General features: G+C 40.2%; 1 protein-coding gene across 2 annotated transcripts in view; it reads left to right on the top strand.

Moving 5' to 3' along the window:
* TMEFF2 (transmembrane protein with EGF like and two follistatin like domains 2) overlaps positions 1-20770 on the top strand; it is a 1006851-nt gene that overhangs the window by 439707 nt on the left and 546374 nt on the right. For both annotated transcript variants that reach the window (XR_013218244.1, XM_077275380.1), the window contains exon 5: positions 5129-5225. Coding sequence is in view for 1 of the 2 variants with exons in the window: in XM_077275380.1 (XP_077131495.1) it covers positions 5129-5225 (97 nt within the window). In the remaining variant the exon portion in view is untranslated. The remainder of the gene's footprint in view (positions 1-5128; positions 5226-20770) is intronic.

The following is a 20770-nucleotide window of genomic DNA, read 5'->3' as shown; positions in this document are numbered from 1 at the left end:
GATGCCCGTCATGAGCGCTTAAATCCCCAGGTCTCTCTCACTGAGCTGAGATTTCTGGCACTAATGAAGCCTGGCAAGGTTCTGCAAAAATGCTTGAAATTCGACAATGTCATGACATCATCCTGTGTGCACATGCGTAGGACCATCACAAGGATTTCAGCAATTACGACAGTGATCAGAAGGTGTGACAAGAGAAAATTCCCCTATTTTGGAAATGAAGCCTATCAGGCAATTCATCTAGTGCTGCAGTGATCATTTTGTACAGTGGCATACATAAAAATCACAGGGGCCCATAGCAAAAGTTCTAATTGTCCCCCTTCCTCACACACAAAAAATTATAAATATTGAAATCTCTTAGTATTCTCACCAGCAATATTCCTCTTATGGCCATTTTAGATTCTGATACTCCCAAACATGACCCCACTCATACACACATTGAATATGGTATCCCCACAGTGAGTGCTGCCACTAGGAATTTCGGGGGCACATACTGGCAAAATGTTCTGGCCCCCTTGAGAGTCCGCCCCAGCTCCACCTCTCAAACCGTCCACAGTCCCACTGCCCTCTCTTGGAAAAACTCCACTTCTGCACCACATCTGGGCCCCATATGCCAGTAAGGGCAGTAATGCCATGATGGCGACCCTGACCACAGTGAATCCCCACACAGTTTCACCCACACATACAATGTAGCACCTATCAGAATGATGTCCCTACTCAGTATGTGGGACTCCATGGCCCCAACTCAGAATGAGTGTCCCCATAGCTCCTCACATAGAATAAGACCTCCACAGGCCCCCTACAAAATGAGTGACCCCATGCCTCCCATACACATAAACCCCTCAAATAAATCCTGAAAGTTTACACTTTAATTTCATCTTAATGGCTTTGTTTTATATCTGTTCTACAAAAGCTAAATTATGAAATTCAATCCAAAATAGTTCCACACTAAACTACATATCATGGGCCTCTATAGGTTATATGTTGTGTTTCAGTAGTTTTGATAAATGTGAGATGAAACATTGTCAGTAGATCTTTATAACACTGCCTCTTTTGTAACCAGCTATGTGTGAATAAGGCGGTGTAACATCTTAAACACTATCTTCATGTCAATAAAAATGACAAGAACAGAATGACAAAAACCCAATTTTACTAGTAAACATGATAAACAGCTTTCTTAAAGCTGACGTGGACACTAGAATACCAGCGCATAAATCATAAAACAAAGCTATAGTCAATATGATTCACAAAACAGACAGATATTTATTCTCTCAATGGAAACTATTACAAAATGGATGTCTTCAGAATACAATTTATTACTACAAGATGTAGAATCTTCCTTTACAAAGCATATATGCTTTACAACAGTAACATCTAAGTTCTAAAATAATAACAGAATAAAATCACATGTTTCTATTATATAATTTATCTTTAATTTTGAAGATGTAATATAAAGCCAGGTTCACATTTTTTTTTTCAATCTGTTATTTGGTGCAGTTTTTCATTGCAGTTTTTTTTTAAATTGAACTCTTGATAGGATAAAATAAGAGTCCTCTGATTATATTTTTTTGTCTTTATATTGCATTGAACTAGAAATTGCATTCATTATGAAGGACCAAAATTCAAGGGTTGGTCTGGCACCTAAAATGTATTCTCTAACTATCTATCCTTACTCTCTAACTACTTTTGCAGTTTCATTTATTACACTACATAATAACTAAATATGTTTTTACTGTACTTTATATGACTTTTGTATGAGAGGAGTCTTGAACATGATGTGACAGGAAGCTGGGGCTGCACTCACTCCTCGCACCGTCCTTCGCCCCTCCTGGACAGAATGTCATCAGGGGGCAGCACTACAGTTACTTATTAGTTTCTTGCATTACTGCCCTCTAAAGATGTCTTGGATCCTGAGTGATGGACGCTGTGGCAGATGTTTGTGCAGCACCAGCACTATGCTTTTGTCTCTGCCACCATAGCTTCTAACTGAAAGAAGATGTAGTCAAGTGGTGAAGATAGAAGCAGTGAGTCACACTAGCACTGCCCCACAGCTTCTAGCACCATCCTCAAATGAGTCATTATCAGAATGCAGTACTGGAGTCACTCATTGCTTTTACCACTGCCCTCTGATGACAACTCATTTGAGGGCAGTGCTAGAAGCTGTGAGTGACACTAGCGCTGCCCCCTGTGACATCCTGTCTCAGGAGGGGCGATGAACATTTTGGGAAATGAGTGCAGCACCAGCCTCCTGTGACGTCACATTTGAGACTACTAGTGTTGAGCGATACCTTCCGATATTTGAAAGTATTGGTATCGGATTGGATCAGCCGATATCCAAAAAATATTGGATATCGCCGATACCCGATACCAATACAAGTCAATGGGACACAAATATCTGAAGTGATCCTGGATGGTTCCCAGGGTCTGAAGGAGAGGAAAAAATAAAGAATAAAAATAAAAAAAATGGATATACTCACCCTCGGACAAGCCCTGGCTGTCACCGCTGCAAGCATCTACCTCCGTTCCTAAGAATGCAGAGAGTGAAGGACCTTCGATGACGTCGCGGTCACGTGAGCGGTCACATGAGCGGTCACGTGACCAATCACAAGACCGTGACGTCATCGCAGGTCCTACACTCACTGCATTCTTAGGAACGGAGGCTGCCGGTTGCACTGCTGAGGTCCAGGGTCCGTCGGAGGGGTGAGTATATCCAGATTTTTTATTTTTATTCTTTATTTTTTACATGAATATGGATCCCAGGGCCTGAAGGAGAGTCTCCTCTCCTCCAGACCCTGGGAACCATATGCACCGCACACGCCTGGGAAGTTATAGGAACTTCCGATTCCGATTTCTGATATCACAAAAATATCGGAACTCGGTATCAGATTTCCGATACAGCGAATATCGGCCAATACCCGATATTTGCAGTATCAGAATGCTCAACACTAGAGACTACTGTTACATGAAACATCACAGGAAGTGCAGCAGAAAATCACATTTAGTGATTAGGCAGATAGAAAAAATTGTAGGGCTTTGTTTAATAAAGGAAATTGCAAAAGTGGTTAAGGAATGAGTGCAAATAGTTAGAAAATACATTTTTCGCACAAGACCACCATTTAAAGTCACATTGGAAACATAGGAGCCTTCAATAAACTAAAGGTCATTTGTAATATTAATTTTTATATTACATATGAACTTTTGAGCCCCTCAAGCACCAGACTTAGGTGCAACTGCTATCTACTCCTATATGTAGGTAAAGAGGTAAATAGGGTGTACTGGTTTCCGGCCTGAACTCCTCTTTTAGCCAAAGAATAACCAACAAGTAAGAAAGTTTGCAACACCTGGACCAGAATGGTCATATACAACAATCATAGAAACTATCTACATATACTGAAGCCCGGACTTTGCAAGTTGGGCCGTAAACTGACCTGTTACCTGTCTGTGTTGTTCTGAACTACTTTTTATAGCGTTAGTCAATGCTATAGTTCACACAGCCACTTGTTTTATACTTTTTGCATTATATAATACATTTATTTTTAAATAAAATATGCACAATATATTATTGTATGATTTATGATGGCTGTTAGCTCTTCATAGTTTACAGAGCGTAAGTTGAATGGATCATATAATGTAATGGTTTAATATTCATATCTGCAATGTTGACAAAACGAAACAAGAAAATACAGATTGACTTGTTTGTCTGCAGATGTCACTGCATAAAGTTTATATATTAGATTAAAATTCTAGCTAATTAGCCTAAATTACTGTAATGTTGAAATATTCTTCCTGACAATACATTTTTGAAGTTAAATAATTGTCTGTATATCCTGAATGGACAGCATTACTCAGATGATAGACCCAGAAACAGCAGGAAGCTGACATACTGACATAATCCAGAACTAAATTCTTACGAAACAGCTATGCTTTGTGTTCCTACTCTGGTGCCATAGTTTACTTTATTTTACCAGACCTTAAAGTGGGCGGATGTAATGAGCCAATGATGTCCTCGGAAAATATATCATATAATGCAGAGGTGTATCTAGGTTTTCTGGCACCCGGGGCAAGAATTTAATTTGCCCGCCTCCCTCGGGTACATAAGCGATTAGCGCACTAAGTCACATACCGATGAGCTGCTCTCCCTAATGCTCTCAATGTTCAGTGAGAAACTGACAGAAGCAGAAGAGAAGTTCGGTGTCACAGGACCACATGTATGACAAGTCACATATGAGTGAAGTGTCCATGTGACGACTACTGGAACCTGCAGAGCTGAATCCTGACATTGCAGGCTTCTGAATTCTCACAATGAATGCACTGCACACTTTTAGGATTCTCCCTTTCCGGTGGCAAGAGTGGACAGTCATGTCAGCACAAGCATGCAATTTTTATACTTCTGGCCACATTCCAACTAGACGTGGCCAATCTTACGGACGCGAGTGCAATAGATCCCTGGGAGCTGGCGCGCTGAAGCTTCTCTGTGCCGGCTGTCAGCTTGACAGCTGGCACCGACATTGGTCAAGTCCCAGTCTGGGGGGTAGCAGAATGCAGCTTCTGGGGGATACACTGCGGACCGCCGTGTTAGGCAGGCTGACTGTGCCCCCTTGCTGGCTACTCCCGGGCACATACTTTGGCTGCCCCCACTAAAAAAACCTTTAATATAATGTCTTCAAAAGAGCCTACAATTAGGTAACATATTATACACCATGACTTTTAAACAAATGATACATTTTAAAGCAGATCTTTTAACAGATTTCACAATGCAAAGTGCATAGCTTATTAAATAGATCTCTTAGACCTGCTGGGCAGGTGATCTTATTATGAAAATCCATGCCAGATTAGCTTTATAATCCTTTTTTTATATGTTGTAAATCTCCCTGATAATCTTGCTTTACAAGGAAGACTATCCTTCCAGATTACTTTTGTCTGTATGAACAGTATATGCTATACTTGACTGCTTGAAAAAGTGAATTGATCTATTGCAGATTTGTCTTTTCTTTTTTTTAATAAAAACTGCAATTTTGTGAAGAATAAATTTAAATGATTAATTCAGTTCTAGCAGTTACAGCTTGAAGATCAGATGAAAGCCCCAGTTGGCAGCTACAATACTTACCATGTTCATGGTTTTGTCTTACAGCAAATGAAGGCTCTGGGGAAACCAGTCAAAAGGAGACATCAACTTGTGACATCTGTCAGTTTGGAGCAGAGTGTGATGAAGACGCAGAGGATGTCTGGTAATATTTTCTGCAATTAAACTCTCATTTCCTTTTCTATTTACGCATCTTATCATAAGTAAATGCCATTATCCCTTATTGGATATATTATAGAAAATGAGATCATATTTGTTAATTCATAGAATCTATAATTATATTGTAGATTCTATGAAGCTGTACATTCATTAAAATAACAAATTGTTATAAAGGAGTAGACCAATCTTTGAATTTTGTAATTTTCAGTAAATTCAGTATCCAGCAATCTGCATTTGTCTCCCTCCGCTTTCTCAGAACCATTAATTACAGGATAAGTCATTGAGAAAATTGGTGGATTGAAAACTGAAAAAAAAAAAAAAAATACTAAAAACTCGTGTCCTGTAATTTCAATGACAGTCTTTTGGTTTCTTTTCTGAATTTTGTCAAGCATAATACCAGTAAACCTTGCATATAAAAAATATAACAAAAAAGGACAACTTAAAAAGTTAAAGTTACCATAGAATCTTTTTTTTTCTTTAAGTCCTTTGAAAAAAAAAATAAAATTGTTTTGTTTTGGCTCCCAGCCAAGGATATATATTAATAAAAAGCAGAAGAACATCTGGATTATTGTTTTGCATTTTCTGTATTATATTGGATAATACACCATTTTTTAATTTAATGTTTTTTTTCAAATTAGAAAAAAATAAATTAAGCTGAGTTGAAGCAATTCTAACACATCATTTATTACTAAAATTCTCATGGCTTTCATTGAACAGTCGGCATCTAAATGGCAGCAGCTGTTGTTTCAGAATTACTCTGCATGAATTTCACATACACATGTTTGAATATTTCCTAATATCTGGGTGATTGCTCTGTTCAATCAAGTTCAGTTTAGGCTTAGAGACATCCACCTCATGACGTTAAATACTGGAGAGATGTGATGCAAATTACAGAAGGGAACATTTCTGCTGCTCTTTCTATTAGGGTTAAAAGCGATTTTGGTTGTTTCTAAGCAACTGAGCTTATATTGTTCTTAAATTGTAGTCACTAAGAAAGTTCTCACAGTATTTCCAATTGATTATGTAACATACAATATGGCCAATTTTATTTGTCCATGTTTGCATCTCCACTCTGCACATGTTGCAGCAGCTGTGACAGCAGTGATGAGTCCAGGTGCAGTATGTCCTTTTGCATATCCTGGGCTAAGGCAGTCCGGACATGGTGCAAATCACGCTCGCGGAGTGAGCACAGGAGAAGGACCTCTGCACCCTTCTGCACAGTTTTGAAATGGCTACTAAGTTAGTTAGCGCTAACGATACCATCATCAGCATCATTATTCTGGTCATCTACTGCTGGAGCACATGTTGTGTGAGGAGGTGATGGTCCCAGAGGGAGAGTTGGAAGCAGAAGAGGATGCGGAAGGGATAACAATATCTCAAATTTCCGGACTGTCTTCGCATTTGGGGTGGCTTACAGTGATCAAACAGAAATCATAGTACCAGACAAACTGTTAGTGAATATGTAGGATCAACAAATTAAAAAGGACGAGGTGATGGACGCGCAACAGTCAGGAGATGAAGAGGATAATGATTTATTCTCTGTTGGCCGTGGTTGGTGGGAGGGGATGGAGGAAGCAACCTTGAGTGTCACCCCACCATTAACACAACATGGAATTGGACCTCATGGAAGCGCCCGACACATGAGCACCTTCTTGTTGCACAATCTTCAACACAATGCCAAATGCCTGTATTATTAGGGTTAGAATTACATGGTTAGTGCTGACTACTGGGTTGCCACTCTGTTAGATCCATGGTAAAAGAGTAAATTTAACTAGATGCTTTCACCCTGGAAAGAGATGCACATGCTGGAGTATCAAAATACACTTGCAGGCAATCTTAATAGTGGTTCTCCCCAAGAAAGCAGCGAGGCACACAGTGTGCTTCTCAGTTGTAGACGTCCAACCCTGAGAAAGTCAAGGCGTCAAAACATTAACAGCAGCAGTGTAAGTGGCATAAGCAATTTCTGTGAGTCATTTTACACATTTTTTAGACCAGTCCATGCACCAGCAGAACAGAGTACAAGTCTGACATGTTGTGAAATATTGCAGAGGATGGTGCAGGAGTATGAATGCTATTAGAGGGGTTTGGATCCTTTTACTTTTTTGGTTTTCCAAAAATGGAAGAGTGGCCTGAGATTGCCTGTCATGCCTTGGAGGTTTTGCCGTGCCCGGCAGCCAGCGTTCTCTCAGAAGGTGTCTTCAATGCTGCTGGTGGTGTCCTGATGGATAATCGCATCCGGCTGTTTCCTCAAACAGTAGACCGTTTAACTTTCATCAAAATTAAAATGTCATGGATCTCCAATGAATTTTGCACCCCAGTTGCAGATTGGGAAGACTAGGCGATGTTGTCGTTTTTTGTGTCATGTATAGATCTTCCGTTATTGCAGTCTGTTATATCTTTGTGGTGTCTTCTGTGCCTGCTGTTGCTGCTGATGTTACAAACAATTTTTTTAAATGTGGAGACTCAAAGTTGTTTCTACATCTGGTGGGTTGCCTGTAGTAGAACATGTGAAAAAAGGATTATTATACTGTTTCTACTCTGTGTAAATTGATGGCACTTTAGTGCTGTTTGACAATTATTTTTTGAAATGTGGAGACTCCAAGTTGGGTCTTCATCTGGTGGGTCATCTGTCGTAGGTGTGTCAGATGCCTATAATACTGTTTCTACTCTGGGGAACTTGATGGCACTTTAGTGCTGTGTCACACTTATTTTTTGAAATGTGGAGACTCCAAGTTGAGTTTCCATCTGGTGTGGTGGGAGGTGTGTCAGAGGGCTATTATACTGTTTCTACTCTGTGGAAATTGATGGCACTTTAATGCTGTGTAACAATTATTTTTTGTAATGTGGAGACTCAAAGTTGGGTCTCCATATGGTGGGTTGCATAAATAGGGCTCCCAGACAGACAGGCCTGCACTTACTTTAAGTCAACTACCTGTGTTACCATTTTTACATTTTTCTATCATTAGTTGTCTATGAAACTGATCTTTGTACCATCTGAGTTTGGATGGAATAAAAAAAAAATTGGAGGTGTTGCATGAGGTTTGAAGTCTCCCATCTAAGAAGGCTTACCACTTCCTTAACCACCAGGTCCTCATTGAAACTTCAGTTTCAAGCTGTAAATGCTGGACCAGGTCCTGATACCTCATGCATGGCCTACGCCTAACTGCTGCTGTGCCATTTGCAAATTTCTACCGTGGGTAAATTGATGCCACTTTTCATGGTGTCCGCCCCTAATTTTAGCTGTTTGAGAAGCTTTTTGTCACTCATTAAGGTGTTCTCTAACCGTTTGGGTTTGCCTCTCATTGAATCTAATGATGTACATTCGTTGAACCATTCAGCGAACTGTTCTGCAAACGGCGGTCCATTCGGTGAATCCGAACCGAATCGAACCTTGAAAGGTTTGCTCATCTCTAATTAGGATGCAATCCTAGTTGTATCCTATTGCTGTCTGATTAATATAATGTTAAGTTTGAATTACCTTCTTGTACTCAAAGAAACCTTGCTAAAAATCCAATGGTAAAAACTGACACAAACAATTGTAAAAATCTGATCGACAACATTGACAGAACTCTGTCTGTTTGTTGTGAACAAGAAAACTCCCTTGACATGTGAAGAAAAATGTTGTTTTCTCAGTTTAGAAATATCTGCTTATGGTGCAATCTTTGCTCCTGTAGACATAGTGGATGTCCCCTTATAATGGCATCCACTATGACAAGAGACAGATGTTTGTACTGTCCATTTGTTTAAAGGAAATCTGTCACCAGAAAATACGCTATTAACCTGCAGACAAGGGGTTAATCTGTAGGTTGGTGTCATTACTAAACTGCCCGGCGCCAGCACTTAGCCTAAAGCTTTGCTGAGAAAATGAACTTTATTCCACTGGTAGCAATCCCGTTTCAGTCACCGGAGCAGACCCGGCCCCAATGCAGAGTCAATGTCAGACAAGGCCCCGCTTTGTGACTGAACCTGTGCCGGTGCCACCCCCGTGACTCATACTGGAACACTACAGGAGGAATAAAGTTCATTTTCTCCCCTCAGCATTAGGCTAAGTGCAGTCTGCAGGTAGGATAGTTACAAATTATTAACCTGCAGATTAACCCCATATCTGCAGATTAATAGCATTTTTTCTGGTAACGGGTTCCCTGTAACACACAACAAGTAGATTATACAATTTTTTTAGTACTGGTACCTCAGGTTTTTTGGTACTTGTGCTGAAGCCAATCCATTCCCTAATTACGTTGGAAAACTAATTATTTTAATTATTTTTTCCTGTCCTTGAAACAGTTATATAGCTTACTATTCACTTAAATTATTCATAAAATGTTGGCAGTGATGCTGCACTGTATCTAGATGCACGAAAAAAAATAAACTTGTTAGATCTGTATATCACAAATTAAAAAAAAATGTTATTTTAGAACGTTTTACTTATTTGATGTCTTCTAAACTTTTTACAGTAGTAAACAAAGAAACAAAAAGGTACATGACCTGAAATGCCAGCATGCATAGTGTGAAATACAACTCTGTAAGTCACTCTGTACTGACTTAGCTGCAATCCTACCCGGCCTATGTGGACGGAAAAGGCTGACAGGCAGAAATAACGATATTCCGATAGAGAGTAAATCACATTTTATACACCAAGGGATGTCATCTCCTGCTGTAAAAGCAAGGATTTCAGTGTTTATTTTATGTCATCACATCCCGTATAAACCCTTTAATCACTCTATTTACAGCAGCAAAATAGTTATTTCCTAGTCATGTTCGGATATATAAGGACAGCTATTTCATACATGTGTAGTAAAATATATATATATATCTGCTATCAATCCATTCATCCATCCATCCATCCATCCATTCATCAATCCATACATCTGTTACATATACATCATTGACATACTGTTAAATCCTAAAAATTGATTGAAAGGTTTTCTTCTATAAACTAAAGGTGGGAATAGTTACACAGCAAAAATATGTGATTAATCATTTGGAAAAATGTCAACTCTGTGTTTCACTCTGCAATATAAAACCAATGATTCTGAGAGTTGATATGGAAAGTTATATACTAAATTAGTGTTCTTTTAAAATTCCTATATTACTAAAGGTATGACGTTATGGGTATGGGAAAAAGAGCTGAACAAGTCATTTACTGCATCAGACAAGAATATAATCTTCACTCCCATTGTTATTCCAGATCCTTTCTCATATAAGAAAACGCCTACAAAGCCCTAACCATGTGATATTGTGTACCTGGGTATCTCTGTAAGATAATCTATCAAATTTGCAAAAAAATAAAAATATAGATTTAATTCTTGTAAGGTGTCCGTCGACTCTTTCGTAAGAGTTTGCTTGAATTTTGTAACCTTTCCATACATGACTTTATTTTTCTGAATGTTATCTCCAATGAACACACTGATTGGCCATGCATGTGAGCTTATGTAATAGGAGAGGGAATAAGTTGTTGCCAGACCCCACAGGCAGCTGCTGGTCAGCAGTGGAAACACCCCAAATGCAACCTGGCATTTACCGTAACTTCTGCTGTCAGTGACTTTTTGGCAAAAGATTTACTCTTTTTTTCAATTTCTCTTTGTGGCTTCATTCGTTTTCTAATTTTTACACCAATGTGGATACTCAAGATGCTTTAGACCAAAAACAAAATTGTCACAGCTTTACTTTTGCCCCTCTGGAGTGATATTATATACACCAGTTATTTGGGTACATTTTTTGTAATATTTTGTAAAATGTGAAACTTTTCCTGATAAAATGTCAAAAACTGAGGTAAAGACAGAAAAAAGGCAATTTTGAGCTTGCGCAAAATTTAGCAATCGCGTGCATTTAAAAATGAGTAGAAAAAGTAATAGAATACCACACATCTAGAAAAGTGACTATAAATCATGATGGGCAGGTAGGATCTAGCACCAATTAGAACATCACTAGGCTGATGGAAGGAGGAGTACCCAGCTAATTACTGAGGCAGTCACCGCCCCAATAGTAGAATGCAAATGACTAAAGCCTGATCAGCACCTTAGTACAAAATAAACACCTTAGTACAAAATAAAGCAAGTGTGAACAGGTGCAGGATCCTATAGCTTCATAATATACAAAGAAAAGAATGCAGCAACCTGTAAATGCTAAGATAAATATTTCTAAATACAGCATATCTATACATAGGGCATAGCTCTGTGATAACAATCATCATTCACACCAGTGATGAAAAACATGTCTTAAAGATGAGAGAAAAATGGTAGACTGTGGCTGCAATCTGCAATTGTGGATGTGTTGTCATGACAACCTGCTTTAGAAAAGGTCAGAAAGTATAAAATTTGATTACTTGTTATAATAGTTCTACAATTCTGCATGCCTAGATATTTTTTAGCCAAAGGGTTTGTGGTCACATGTTGCTCTTTTGATTGCATTCTGTGCTTCAGTGGAACTATAGATCTAATGGCACACTAAAAATAAAAACATAGCCATAGCACAGTCGGCGTTTTGCACAGATGAGCTGGCTGCTTAGTGATCCCTTATACATTGTATGTGCTTAAAAAACAAGTCTACGGTACAAACTGACAGACTGCAGATTACAGTTTATTTAATTTACCAGGCTTGGACAGATGCTAATCACAGTCTGATGGGTGTTCGTGTAAGATGCCCAAGCCAGGTAGTTGTGGGCGAACGTCTGATCCCACTAGCTCTGGCATCCTGCAGACAACACGTGTCCCAGTCCTGGTGTAGTGCTATATGTGGTGTGCATCACACTTACTCGGGGTTGCAGGTCTCCATTGGCTCCAGGTAGGGCCGGATTGGCCATCTGGTAATTCTGGCAAATGCCAGAAGGGCCTAACCGGTCGTGGGCTGCCTTGTCTGCTACGTTGTTAACAGAGTCGGTGTTCTCAAGACATTCATACTGCCAAGAGTTGTGATGGAGCACAACGTTGCTGACTCCGTCACTTACCCCAGCTGGCTACGGATTTCATTAGAAGTTTTGGTCTTGTAGTAAATCTTGCTTTCCTCCATCCAGGGTAATATTAGTAATATACCCCCGTCTGGTACTTGGGGACGGGGACAAAATAGGCCTGTGTGATTTCAAATGCCAGGGCTGAATTTCGGCCCCAGTTCGCTCCAGGGTTTCCTTTTCTGGAACCTCAGCAGTAATAACTCCAGGGAACATGGATTCCATAAAAACAATCAAACTTTTACTCAGCAAATGGCAGTATTTATAGTGTTTACAGTCAGATGTAGAGGATAAGGCCCAATGAGGTGGCATCTTTCACACAGTAACCGAACACAACGTCAGCCCTGGTTCTCATTGGATAGAACATCCCTTTTACTGCCTTCTCTAATGCTAGGGAATCTTCTCCTTTTCTAGCAGTATATCTGGATTCCATCTCACTCCATATCTTGGAGTTTGAGTCCAATTTCTCTTGCAGCTTCACAGGCAGAACACGCCTCCAGGCCCCAACGTCTATGTCGAGGTTCCCAGACCGGCAAAAAGGGAACTTGTGCGGAGGGGTTCTCTGGCAATCCACTGCCCTGAGGTTCTAGGCTCCCCGAGGTTCTTTTCCTATCAGCCCCTGACCTGAGCCTGCAGCTTGTCACTGCTCACAACTCACTGACTTGTCACTTCCTGAACTTTGCAGTAACCCTCAGTTCCCTCTCCCCTATTTGGCCTGACTGTTAACCTCAACTAATTCTATGCCTGCTATGTTATTGGGCAAACTTCACGTACATTCTAGACAAAGACATCTTGTGACTGTTAGTTATTACTGGAGCCCACAGGGGAATTACAATTGTTATAACAAGGAAAGATATCAGGAACAAAACATTATTCATATTCTACACCACAATGGCATTAATGTCTTCAGGGGAACATGGAATCTGATCCATCTCCCTACATTAGCTTCAAAGAATGCGCCTTTTTAATGCAGTAATTGGCTGGGCTACATTTGGTGACTCAAAGTTTTTTTCTCCTAATTCTAGACAATTGGAATAAATAATGAAATAATCAACCATGGGCAGTACTTTTACATCACATGGTATACTATGTTAGGCCTCATACATACTTGTGTGTAACATCTTCTTAAAGGGAGTATATCAGCAGGTTTTGCTATGTAATCTGATGTCCTCTTGAGGTAAAGGTTAAAACCCTGAATTTAACAATGAGTCATTTATCAGTCAGTGTGCTGCTGTTTACTTACAATGAATGATTTATCACCTGGCGATTATCATTACCTGGATTACAGGCACACACCTACTAGCCCAACCACACTACCTCCTGTGATAATTAGCTCATTGTCTATAGCTATATACATGCAGTACAAAGTCTGGTGTGGGAGTGATTAGCTTTCTGAATTTTGCTTCATGTGTCACAACTGCTGCATCCAGTAAGCTATGCGATACATCACTGAAATTAGGTTTATTTCCCTACATTATGCCGCTCTTAGATGAGGTATCAAAATCCTGCTGACAGATTCCCTTTAACCTCTTCATCCCCAAACCTGTCTTCACCTTCCTGAACAGGCCAAATTTTACAATTCTGACCAGTGTCAATTAATGTGGTTAAATCTCTGGAACGCTTCAATGGATCTCAGTGCTTCTGAGATTCTTTTGTTGAGGTATATTGTACTGTACTGTATGATAGTCACAAATATAGGATTATATTTTGGGGGTTTATTTGTGAAAATATCTAAATTTGGCAGAAAATTTTGAAAATATCACAATTATCACATTTTTAAATTTTAGTCCCTTAGAAAGAGAGTATTTTAAAAAAAAATTGTTAATAAATAACATTTACCACATGTCTACTTTACATCAGCATGTATTTCTAAACATTTTATTTTGTAATACATTTTGTAATTTTGCAGAGCCCCTGATGTGCCTAAACAGTGGAAACCCTCCACAAGTGACCCCATTTTGAAAACTAGACCCCCCAAGGGTCTTATCTAGATGTGTGGTGAGCACCTTGTACCTCCAGGTGCTTCACAGAATTTTATAACGTTGAGCCATGTAAATGAAACAAGTTTTCACACAAAAATGTTTTAGCCATCATTTTTTTTATTTTCACAATAACAGGAGAAAATGGACCCCAAAAGTTGATGTGCAATTTCTCCTGAGTACCGATACCTCATACAGTATGTAGTAGGAAACTAATGTTGATGTTTTGGAACACAGACTTTGATGGAATGGTCTGTAGAGGCATAGTTATAGTAATGATAATAATGCGTTTGGTTTTATTGGTGTATGAATTTATAATGTGGTGGTATATGTAAGTTGTACAGAGTACATCAGACTATAACTGAGCGTTGTGTTAAATTTTATCCATTTATGGATGTGTGGTACGCTTTGAATCAATCCTTAATGCAAAGGTCCGGTTTCTCAGAGCAGGTTTCACAATGGTAAATTGTGTCCTGCCATTTTCCACTCTTGGAGCGTACTCTGCACCTTTTCAGTGTTCTCCCCTTCTTCGCAGTATGGGGAACCTCACCAGGAAAAATGTTACCCTTGTACAATATGGACACCTTCAGTTTCAGAATTACTGGGACCCTCACCTTCCTGATTGCCATACATTACAGCCTTGATAGCTACCACCACCTGAAACTGAAGGAAGGCATTCAGTGGTGTCATTCTGGGTGTCATTCCCTTCATAAACCCTAAATCTGTGGGTGTACCCTGAGGTACTGAGTTGCATTCTGTACCTGGCCCTCTTACTGCGCAAGTTTTGTCGGAATTTTGAAATGAACTAGAGATTCATCTATTCAGATGTCCCTTTGGGGGATTTGCGCCTCAGCAAATTTTCTGCTGAAATGTTCACCTACTGGCTGAATTTTGTTTATACGATCAAAGACTTTGAAAAAGTCAATTTCATTTAGGCCTGCAGCATAAATTGGATTCCTGAACTGCTCATAGCACTTACTAACAGTGTCATATCCATTCCTATAATATGCTGGCTATGATTACTCAGCGCTAATCAGTGTTTTTTTTCTGCAAAGGAAAAACCAACGTTACTAACACTACGACATCCGCTCCCCTTATACGCTACCTACCTATACAGCTACTCAGTACTAACTACTATTGTTTTTTTTTTACAATAAAATCGGACATCACTACTTTACTTATACGAAAAGTCCCTTGGTGCAGACTCTGATCAGCAGTAATACTGCAAAATAAAATCTGCGTCAAAAATTGAGCATGGATGCTAAGCATAGAAGGTAATTCGGGTGTGGACCCATGATGCACACACTTAAATGTATTCCCCTCTGAAAAAGTGAGCCAAAAATGCACTTTGGGAGTTGGGGTGATGGGGAATGGAGGATGTGGAGCTTCAGGGTTGGGAGATGGGGGGAGCTGAAACAGGGACTTGGGAACCACTGCTGCTGTGATCACGAATCGGTCACACAGACAGCACTGAGCACAGCACAATGGCCACCAATGAAGTATCTCGCTCAGGTGCACAGAGGTGGTCTGCACAATGGCTCTGCACACCAAACCTCAGAAAAATATGATGTGCAGAGCAACAATTATCATCTTAAATTAATTCTTTTGGCGCCGATTGGTCAACAAGTATTGATAAGCCTATCAGCCCCAAAAGGGTTAATTGACAGGGGTGATGCTGCGATCACCCCATCCATTTTGACTGCTGTGATTGTTGGTGTCTCAGACAGCATCAATCACATGGTGTGCAACATTGTATTTTTTTCTTTAACTTTATTGCTAACATGTTGTGATTGGCTTGTCAGAATGTATGGTGGTTTGTGCTTTTCGTGAAGGGGTTAAAACCTCCAAGCTGAAGTTGTATATGGTATAGACTTCTACACAGAAGTATAGTAGACAAGATAGAAATCTGTGACATCCGTATATTTCTATAAGATCTACCATATTTTTTGCTTCAGATTTCCGTGTGAATCTGAAAATATGTTCTTCGATCAGATGCAGGGCTGCAACTAGGAATCTTGGGGCTCCATTCTGGTAAAAATTTTTGGGCCCCTTAAGGGTCTGTCCTCCCTCCCTCCACCCCAATTGTAGTATAATGCACCCCCATACCAGTATAATATGCCCCATACTGCAGCTTTCCAAAAAAAACCCTTTTTCTTTACCTGTCCGAGCTCCAGCGGTGTCCCCCTCTCCGATTCAGATGAGGCACGCAGCGTCGTTCCGGCATATGACAGTGACATTATATGTCGGTAACATGCGAGCTGACATCAGCTGCCAACCTGTGATTGGCTGGTGGCTGTTAACTGTTGCCGTGTGGGAGGAATCTCCTGCACTGCAACATATTTTAACTGATCGTGCATTTGAGGATGCTTGATCGGTTACTGAAGCGTCAAGTTCCTGTAGCTGGGGCCCGGTGAGCACAACAGAGGGGGCCTGCTATGGGCTAACCCCTCTGCTCATCATGAAACATACGCCAGTAAGGGCAGTAATGCCCTGATGGCGGCCCTGATCAGATGCCATATTTCATACTGTCCTCTAGGAGCATTATTTCTTGTAGTAAATATCTCATTAATACAACATTATACAGAGCATATGGTGGTACATGATGCGCTTACAGTTACTTACCAAAGAGATACAGAGATTTATATGGGCAAGGTCATGAAGATCAGAAAAAAATTCACTCCAGAGATTTAGGTGGGCAAGGATCATGAAGATCAGAATAAAATTGACTTTGTACCGATCAGTTTCTTTTTCAGCTTGTGGCCAATTCTAGCCTCAACCACTTTGTGAAGGAAGCAGCTTAATCTTCTTTTGTCCTACTGCAGACATTTCATAGCAGGAAGGCTTCTGCTGCAGCCAGTTGTCTTACAGCCAGACACGTCACAGTATGGAGTGGGATGAAGCATGGATGAGGAGAAGATCTCCTTATACGATGATGAAGCATGGCTTAGGAGAAGATCTCGTGTATATGTCTTTTAATATGAAGTAAATAGGATTAAAGAAAATGAGGGAATAAAGGTACCGTCACATTAAGCGACGCTGCAGCGATAGCGACAACGATGCCGATCGCTGCAGCGTCGCTGTTTGATCGCTGGAGAGCTGTCACACAGACCGCTCTCCAGCGACCAACGATGCCGAGGTCCCCGGGTAACCAGGGTAAACATCGGGTTGCTAAGCGCAGGGCCGCGCTTAGTAACCCGATGTTTACCCTGGTTACCAACGTAAAAGTAAAAAAAACAAACAGTACATGCTCACCTGCGCGTCTCCCAGCGTCTGCTTCCTGACACTGACTGAGCTCCGGCCCTACAGCAGAGCGGTGACGTCACCGCTGTGCTTTCACTTTCACTTTAGGGCCGGATCTCAGTCAGAGCAGGAAGCAGACGCTGGGAGACGCGCAGGTGAGCATGTACTGTTTGTTTTTTTTTACTTTTACGCTGGTAACCAGGGTAAACATCGGGTTACTAAGCGCGGCCCTGCGCTTAGTAACCCGATGTTTACCCTGGTTACCAGTGTAAAACATCGCTGGTATCGTTGCTTTTGGTGTCAAACACAACGATACACGGCGATCGGACGACCAAATAAAGTTCTGGACTTTATTCAGCGACCAGCGACATCACAGCAGGATCCTGATCGCTGCTGCGTGTCAAACTAAACGATATCGCTAGCAAGGACGCTGCAACGTCACGGATCGCTAGCGATATCGTTTAGTGTGACGGTACCTTTAGGGGAGGAATTGCTAGGATGATTTTTTTCTGTTGAATTTTCTGTTTAGTGCTCCTTTATGGCTAAGCATTAGAAAAACATTTTGTAGCATCTTAAACACCTCACTTCTCAGCTACAATACCTTCACTTGTTATGTGATTACCATTGATTGACACTTTATATATTTTCTTGCTTTCTTTTTTCTGCTGTGAAAAGTAATTTGTGAAAATTATAGAAATCCAATTGTAGACTGACTTTCCAGAGGGTGTTTTGACATCTTCTGGGCTCCAGTCCATACAATATGAATATGACTTCAGATGTACCGGACTTTGTCCTTGAACAATCATCCCTGATGGCGTGATAGCTGAAAGAGTGAATTTAGTCTTTAGAATTTTTATATTGATACGAAAAAAAGCATAAAAACAATGGAATTGAGGTTTGTAGATTAAGCACAAGCATGGCCAGTGATTAAAAGTGGATTTTAGCTAATGACAGTCCAAGAACACGTGCACAATCATCCGTATAATTAAATAGACTGCAGAGCTCAGATAAAAACCATGTTAATAAATGCACCATTTACCAGGATTTTGTTTTTCATCTATGTTTTATAGTCTCTGAGTCTTATGGTCAAATAAATCCTTACTTTGTTTTTCTAGTTGTTCAGCTTTACTGAATCACTGATTGACATATAGCAGAAAGGTAGACCTGTACTTTTGGAAAAGTTGTTTCTCTGAACTGCTTCTTGTATAACTAAAATTCGAGTCAATCAATATTTTATATGTACAATTTTCTACTATGCTGCTTTTCTTAATTTCTATACTCTGTTTTCCTGCAGAGATTTAAAGGGGAATTTAGACTGCACAGTGTCTGCATTTAGTGTAAAACTAAATGTATATGTTGAATACAGTAAGCTGTGACGCTCCGTCTAATGGTGGCTGCAGTTTATCATTTTCCTAGTCTTTATAAAGATTTCCATCTTTCTGAAAAACTGATCTCTGACCATTATAAAGATATTTTAAAGATAATTTGTCACCAAATCAAAAGTGGGAAAGTTTTGCTCTTATTTTATTCCTGCTGTTCACCTATGTATTTTTTTTGATTCTCTATACAATTCCAGAAATGTGGGATTTTTAATTTAGTGCTACTTTTTATGGTCTTTACTAAGGGCGTGTGGATGGGCGGACATACCACCAGTGCAGCTAGTGCAGCTGCATTGGGGCTCGGAGGTGGAGGGGTAGCCTTTCAGGGTGGCTAATACTGAGGGCAATCTGGCTTTCTTTTCGGAGCCCTAGACTCTGGTGGGCCTATGGCCAGAAAGCACTCATCATACACGGAGGATAGGGAGCGATCCCTGCAGGCAAAAATGGCAGGAGAGTTGCAGAGATCTCTGCTCCCTGCCTGGTGCTTTCTCCCTGACACAAGAACATTTGGCTTGATGACGTCAGCATGCAGCTCATGCCTCTGCCAGAGAGAAAGTTGCCGGCAATTATGTTGCTGTGGGGAAATGGTTGGAGAGATGAGCGGTGTTGCATTTTTTTTTACCAATACACTGGGGAGAGGATAATGAGGGGTGGTGTTGGAAAACAATGATGAGGGTGGGGGAGAGGACATTGAGGTCTGAGGTGTGGTGGGGAGGACAATGACGAGAGTGGTGGAGGAGATAACACTGAGGTGTGGTGGAGAGAACAATGATGGGGCTGGTGGAGAGGACTCTGAGGTGTAGGGGGAGAACAAGATTGGGTTGGTGGAGAGGACAGTGCTATCACTTACAAAGCGCATTCTTGTCATTTTTCTTAATCACAGTGCTCTCTTTATTACATAGTCATCTCTTGTTAGAATATAAAATGACTGCTGATGTGGCAGCATCTGACCAGAAAACCTGTCTTTCAGCCTTCTCCATTAGAAAAGAAGCTTTCCCATGCTCCATCAGCCATCATTGCATTCAATATCTAACGAGAGAATGGTATGTAATAAATTCAGGGGGGCTATAAATAATCTGATATGTCATGGACAAAGCTATACATAACAAGAAAGGGCGCTGTGTAGTAAGGGACAGCAATATACATATTAAAGGATACTATGTAAGATATATATATATATATATATATATATATATATATATATATACTGTATATATCTGTAGTTTTGTCACCATAAAAGGAGGGGGGCCCAGACACATTCCTTGCACAGGGGCCCCAAGCTGTCAGTGTCCGCCCCTGCGTGGATGACAGGGTTCTCTGGGGGCATGAATTTAAGTTGCTCTGCAATATGGTTTCCCCTAGATACTTATTTCTATGTTCTTTCAAGCTTTTATCACGTGACCTTGCCTAAGGTTTTTGTTTGCATGAAGAGTCCTGACATCTGGATAAGTGATAGTCATGTCTGTATTGTATTGGACAAGGTAATGTAAATATGATCCTTAATGGATTTCAGCAAGTTGTGTGAGTTTATTACCAGCATAGAAAAACCATTGCAGAATGGAGGTTTATGGCCTGAGCTCAAGGTGTAAGGATGAGACAGTAGCTGATGTTAAAGTAATTGTAAAGATTTATTCCTAATTACCCAGTTATGGCACTGTTTTGAAAATGATTTTGGCTTACAAAACAGCATTAGAAATCTAAAAACCAAGCAGGAGCTCATTAAAGGAATAATAGTAATGTCTTGAAAGTCACTGAATAAAAGATTGTTAATTACGTTGAGTCTTTTATTTCCTTTAGTCAGTCTGTTGTTTTAATATAGAAAATGCTTATTGTGGTTCAAAATATATTTGATTCCACATCAGGTATGAGTGATTTATCTTTAAGTAAAGTAGTACCTCCCCTCTTCTTAACCCCTTCACGACATATGACGTATATATAAATTATTTAATGTGGGCTCTGAGAAGAGGACTGATTTACTTCTGTATCC

The sequence above is a fragment of the Ranitomeya variabilis genome, chromosome 7 (genome assembly GCF_051348905.1).
Source record: "Ranitomeya variabilis isolate aRanVar5 chromosome 7, aRanVar5.hap1, whole genome shotgun sequence".
In the NCBI taxonomy this organism is placed as follows: Eukaryota; Metazoa; Chordata; class Amphibia; order Anura; family Dendrobatidae; genus Ranitomeya; species Ranitomeya variabilis.
This window is presented reverse-complemented; position numbering and strand designations above follow the sequence as displayed.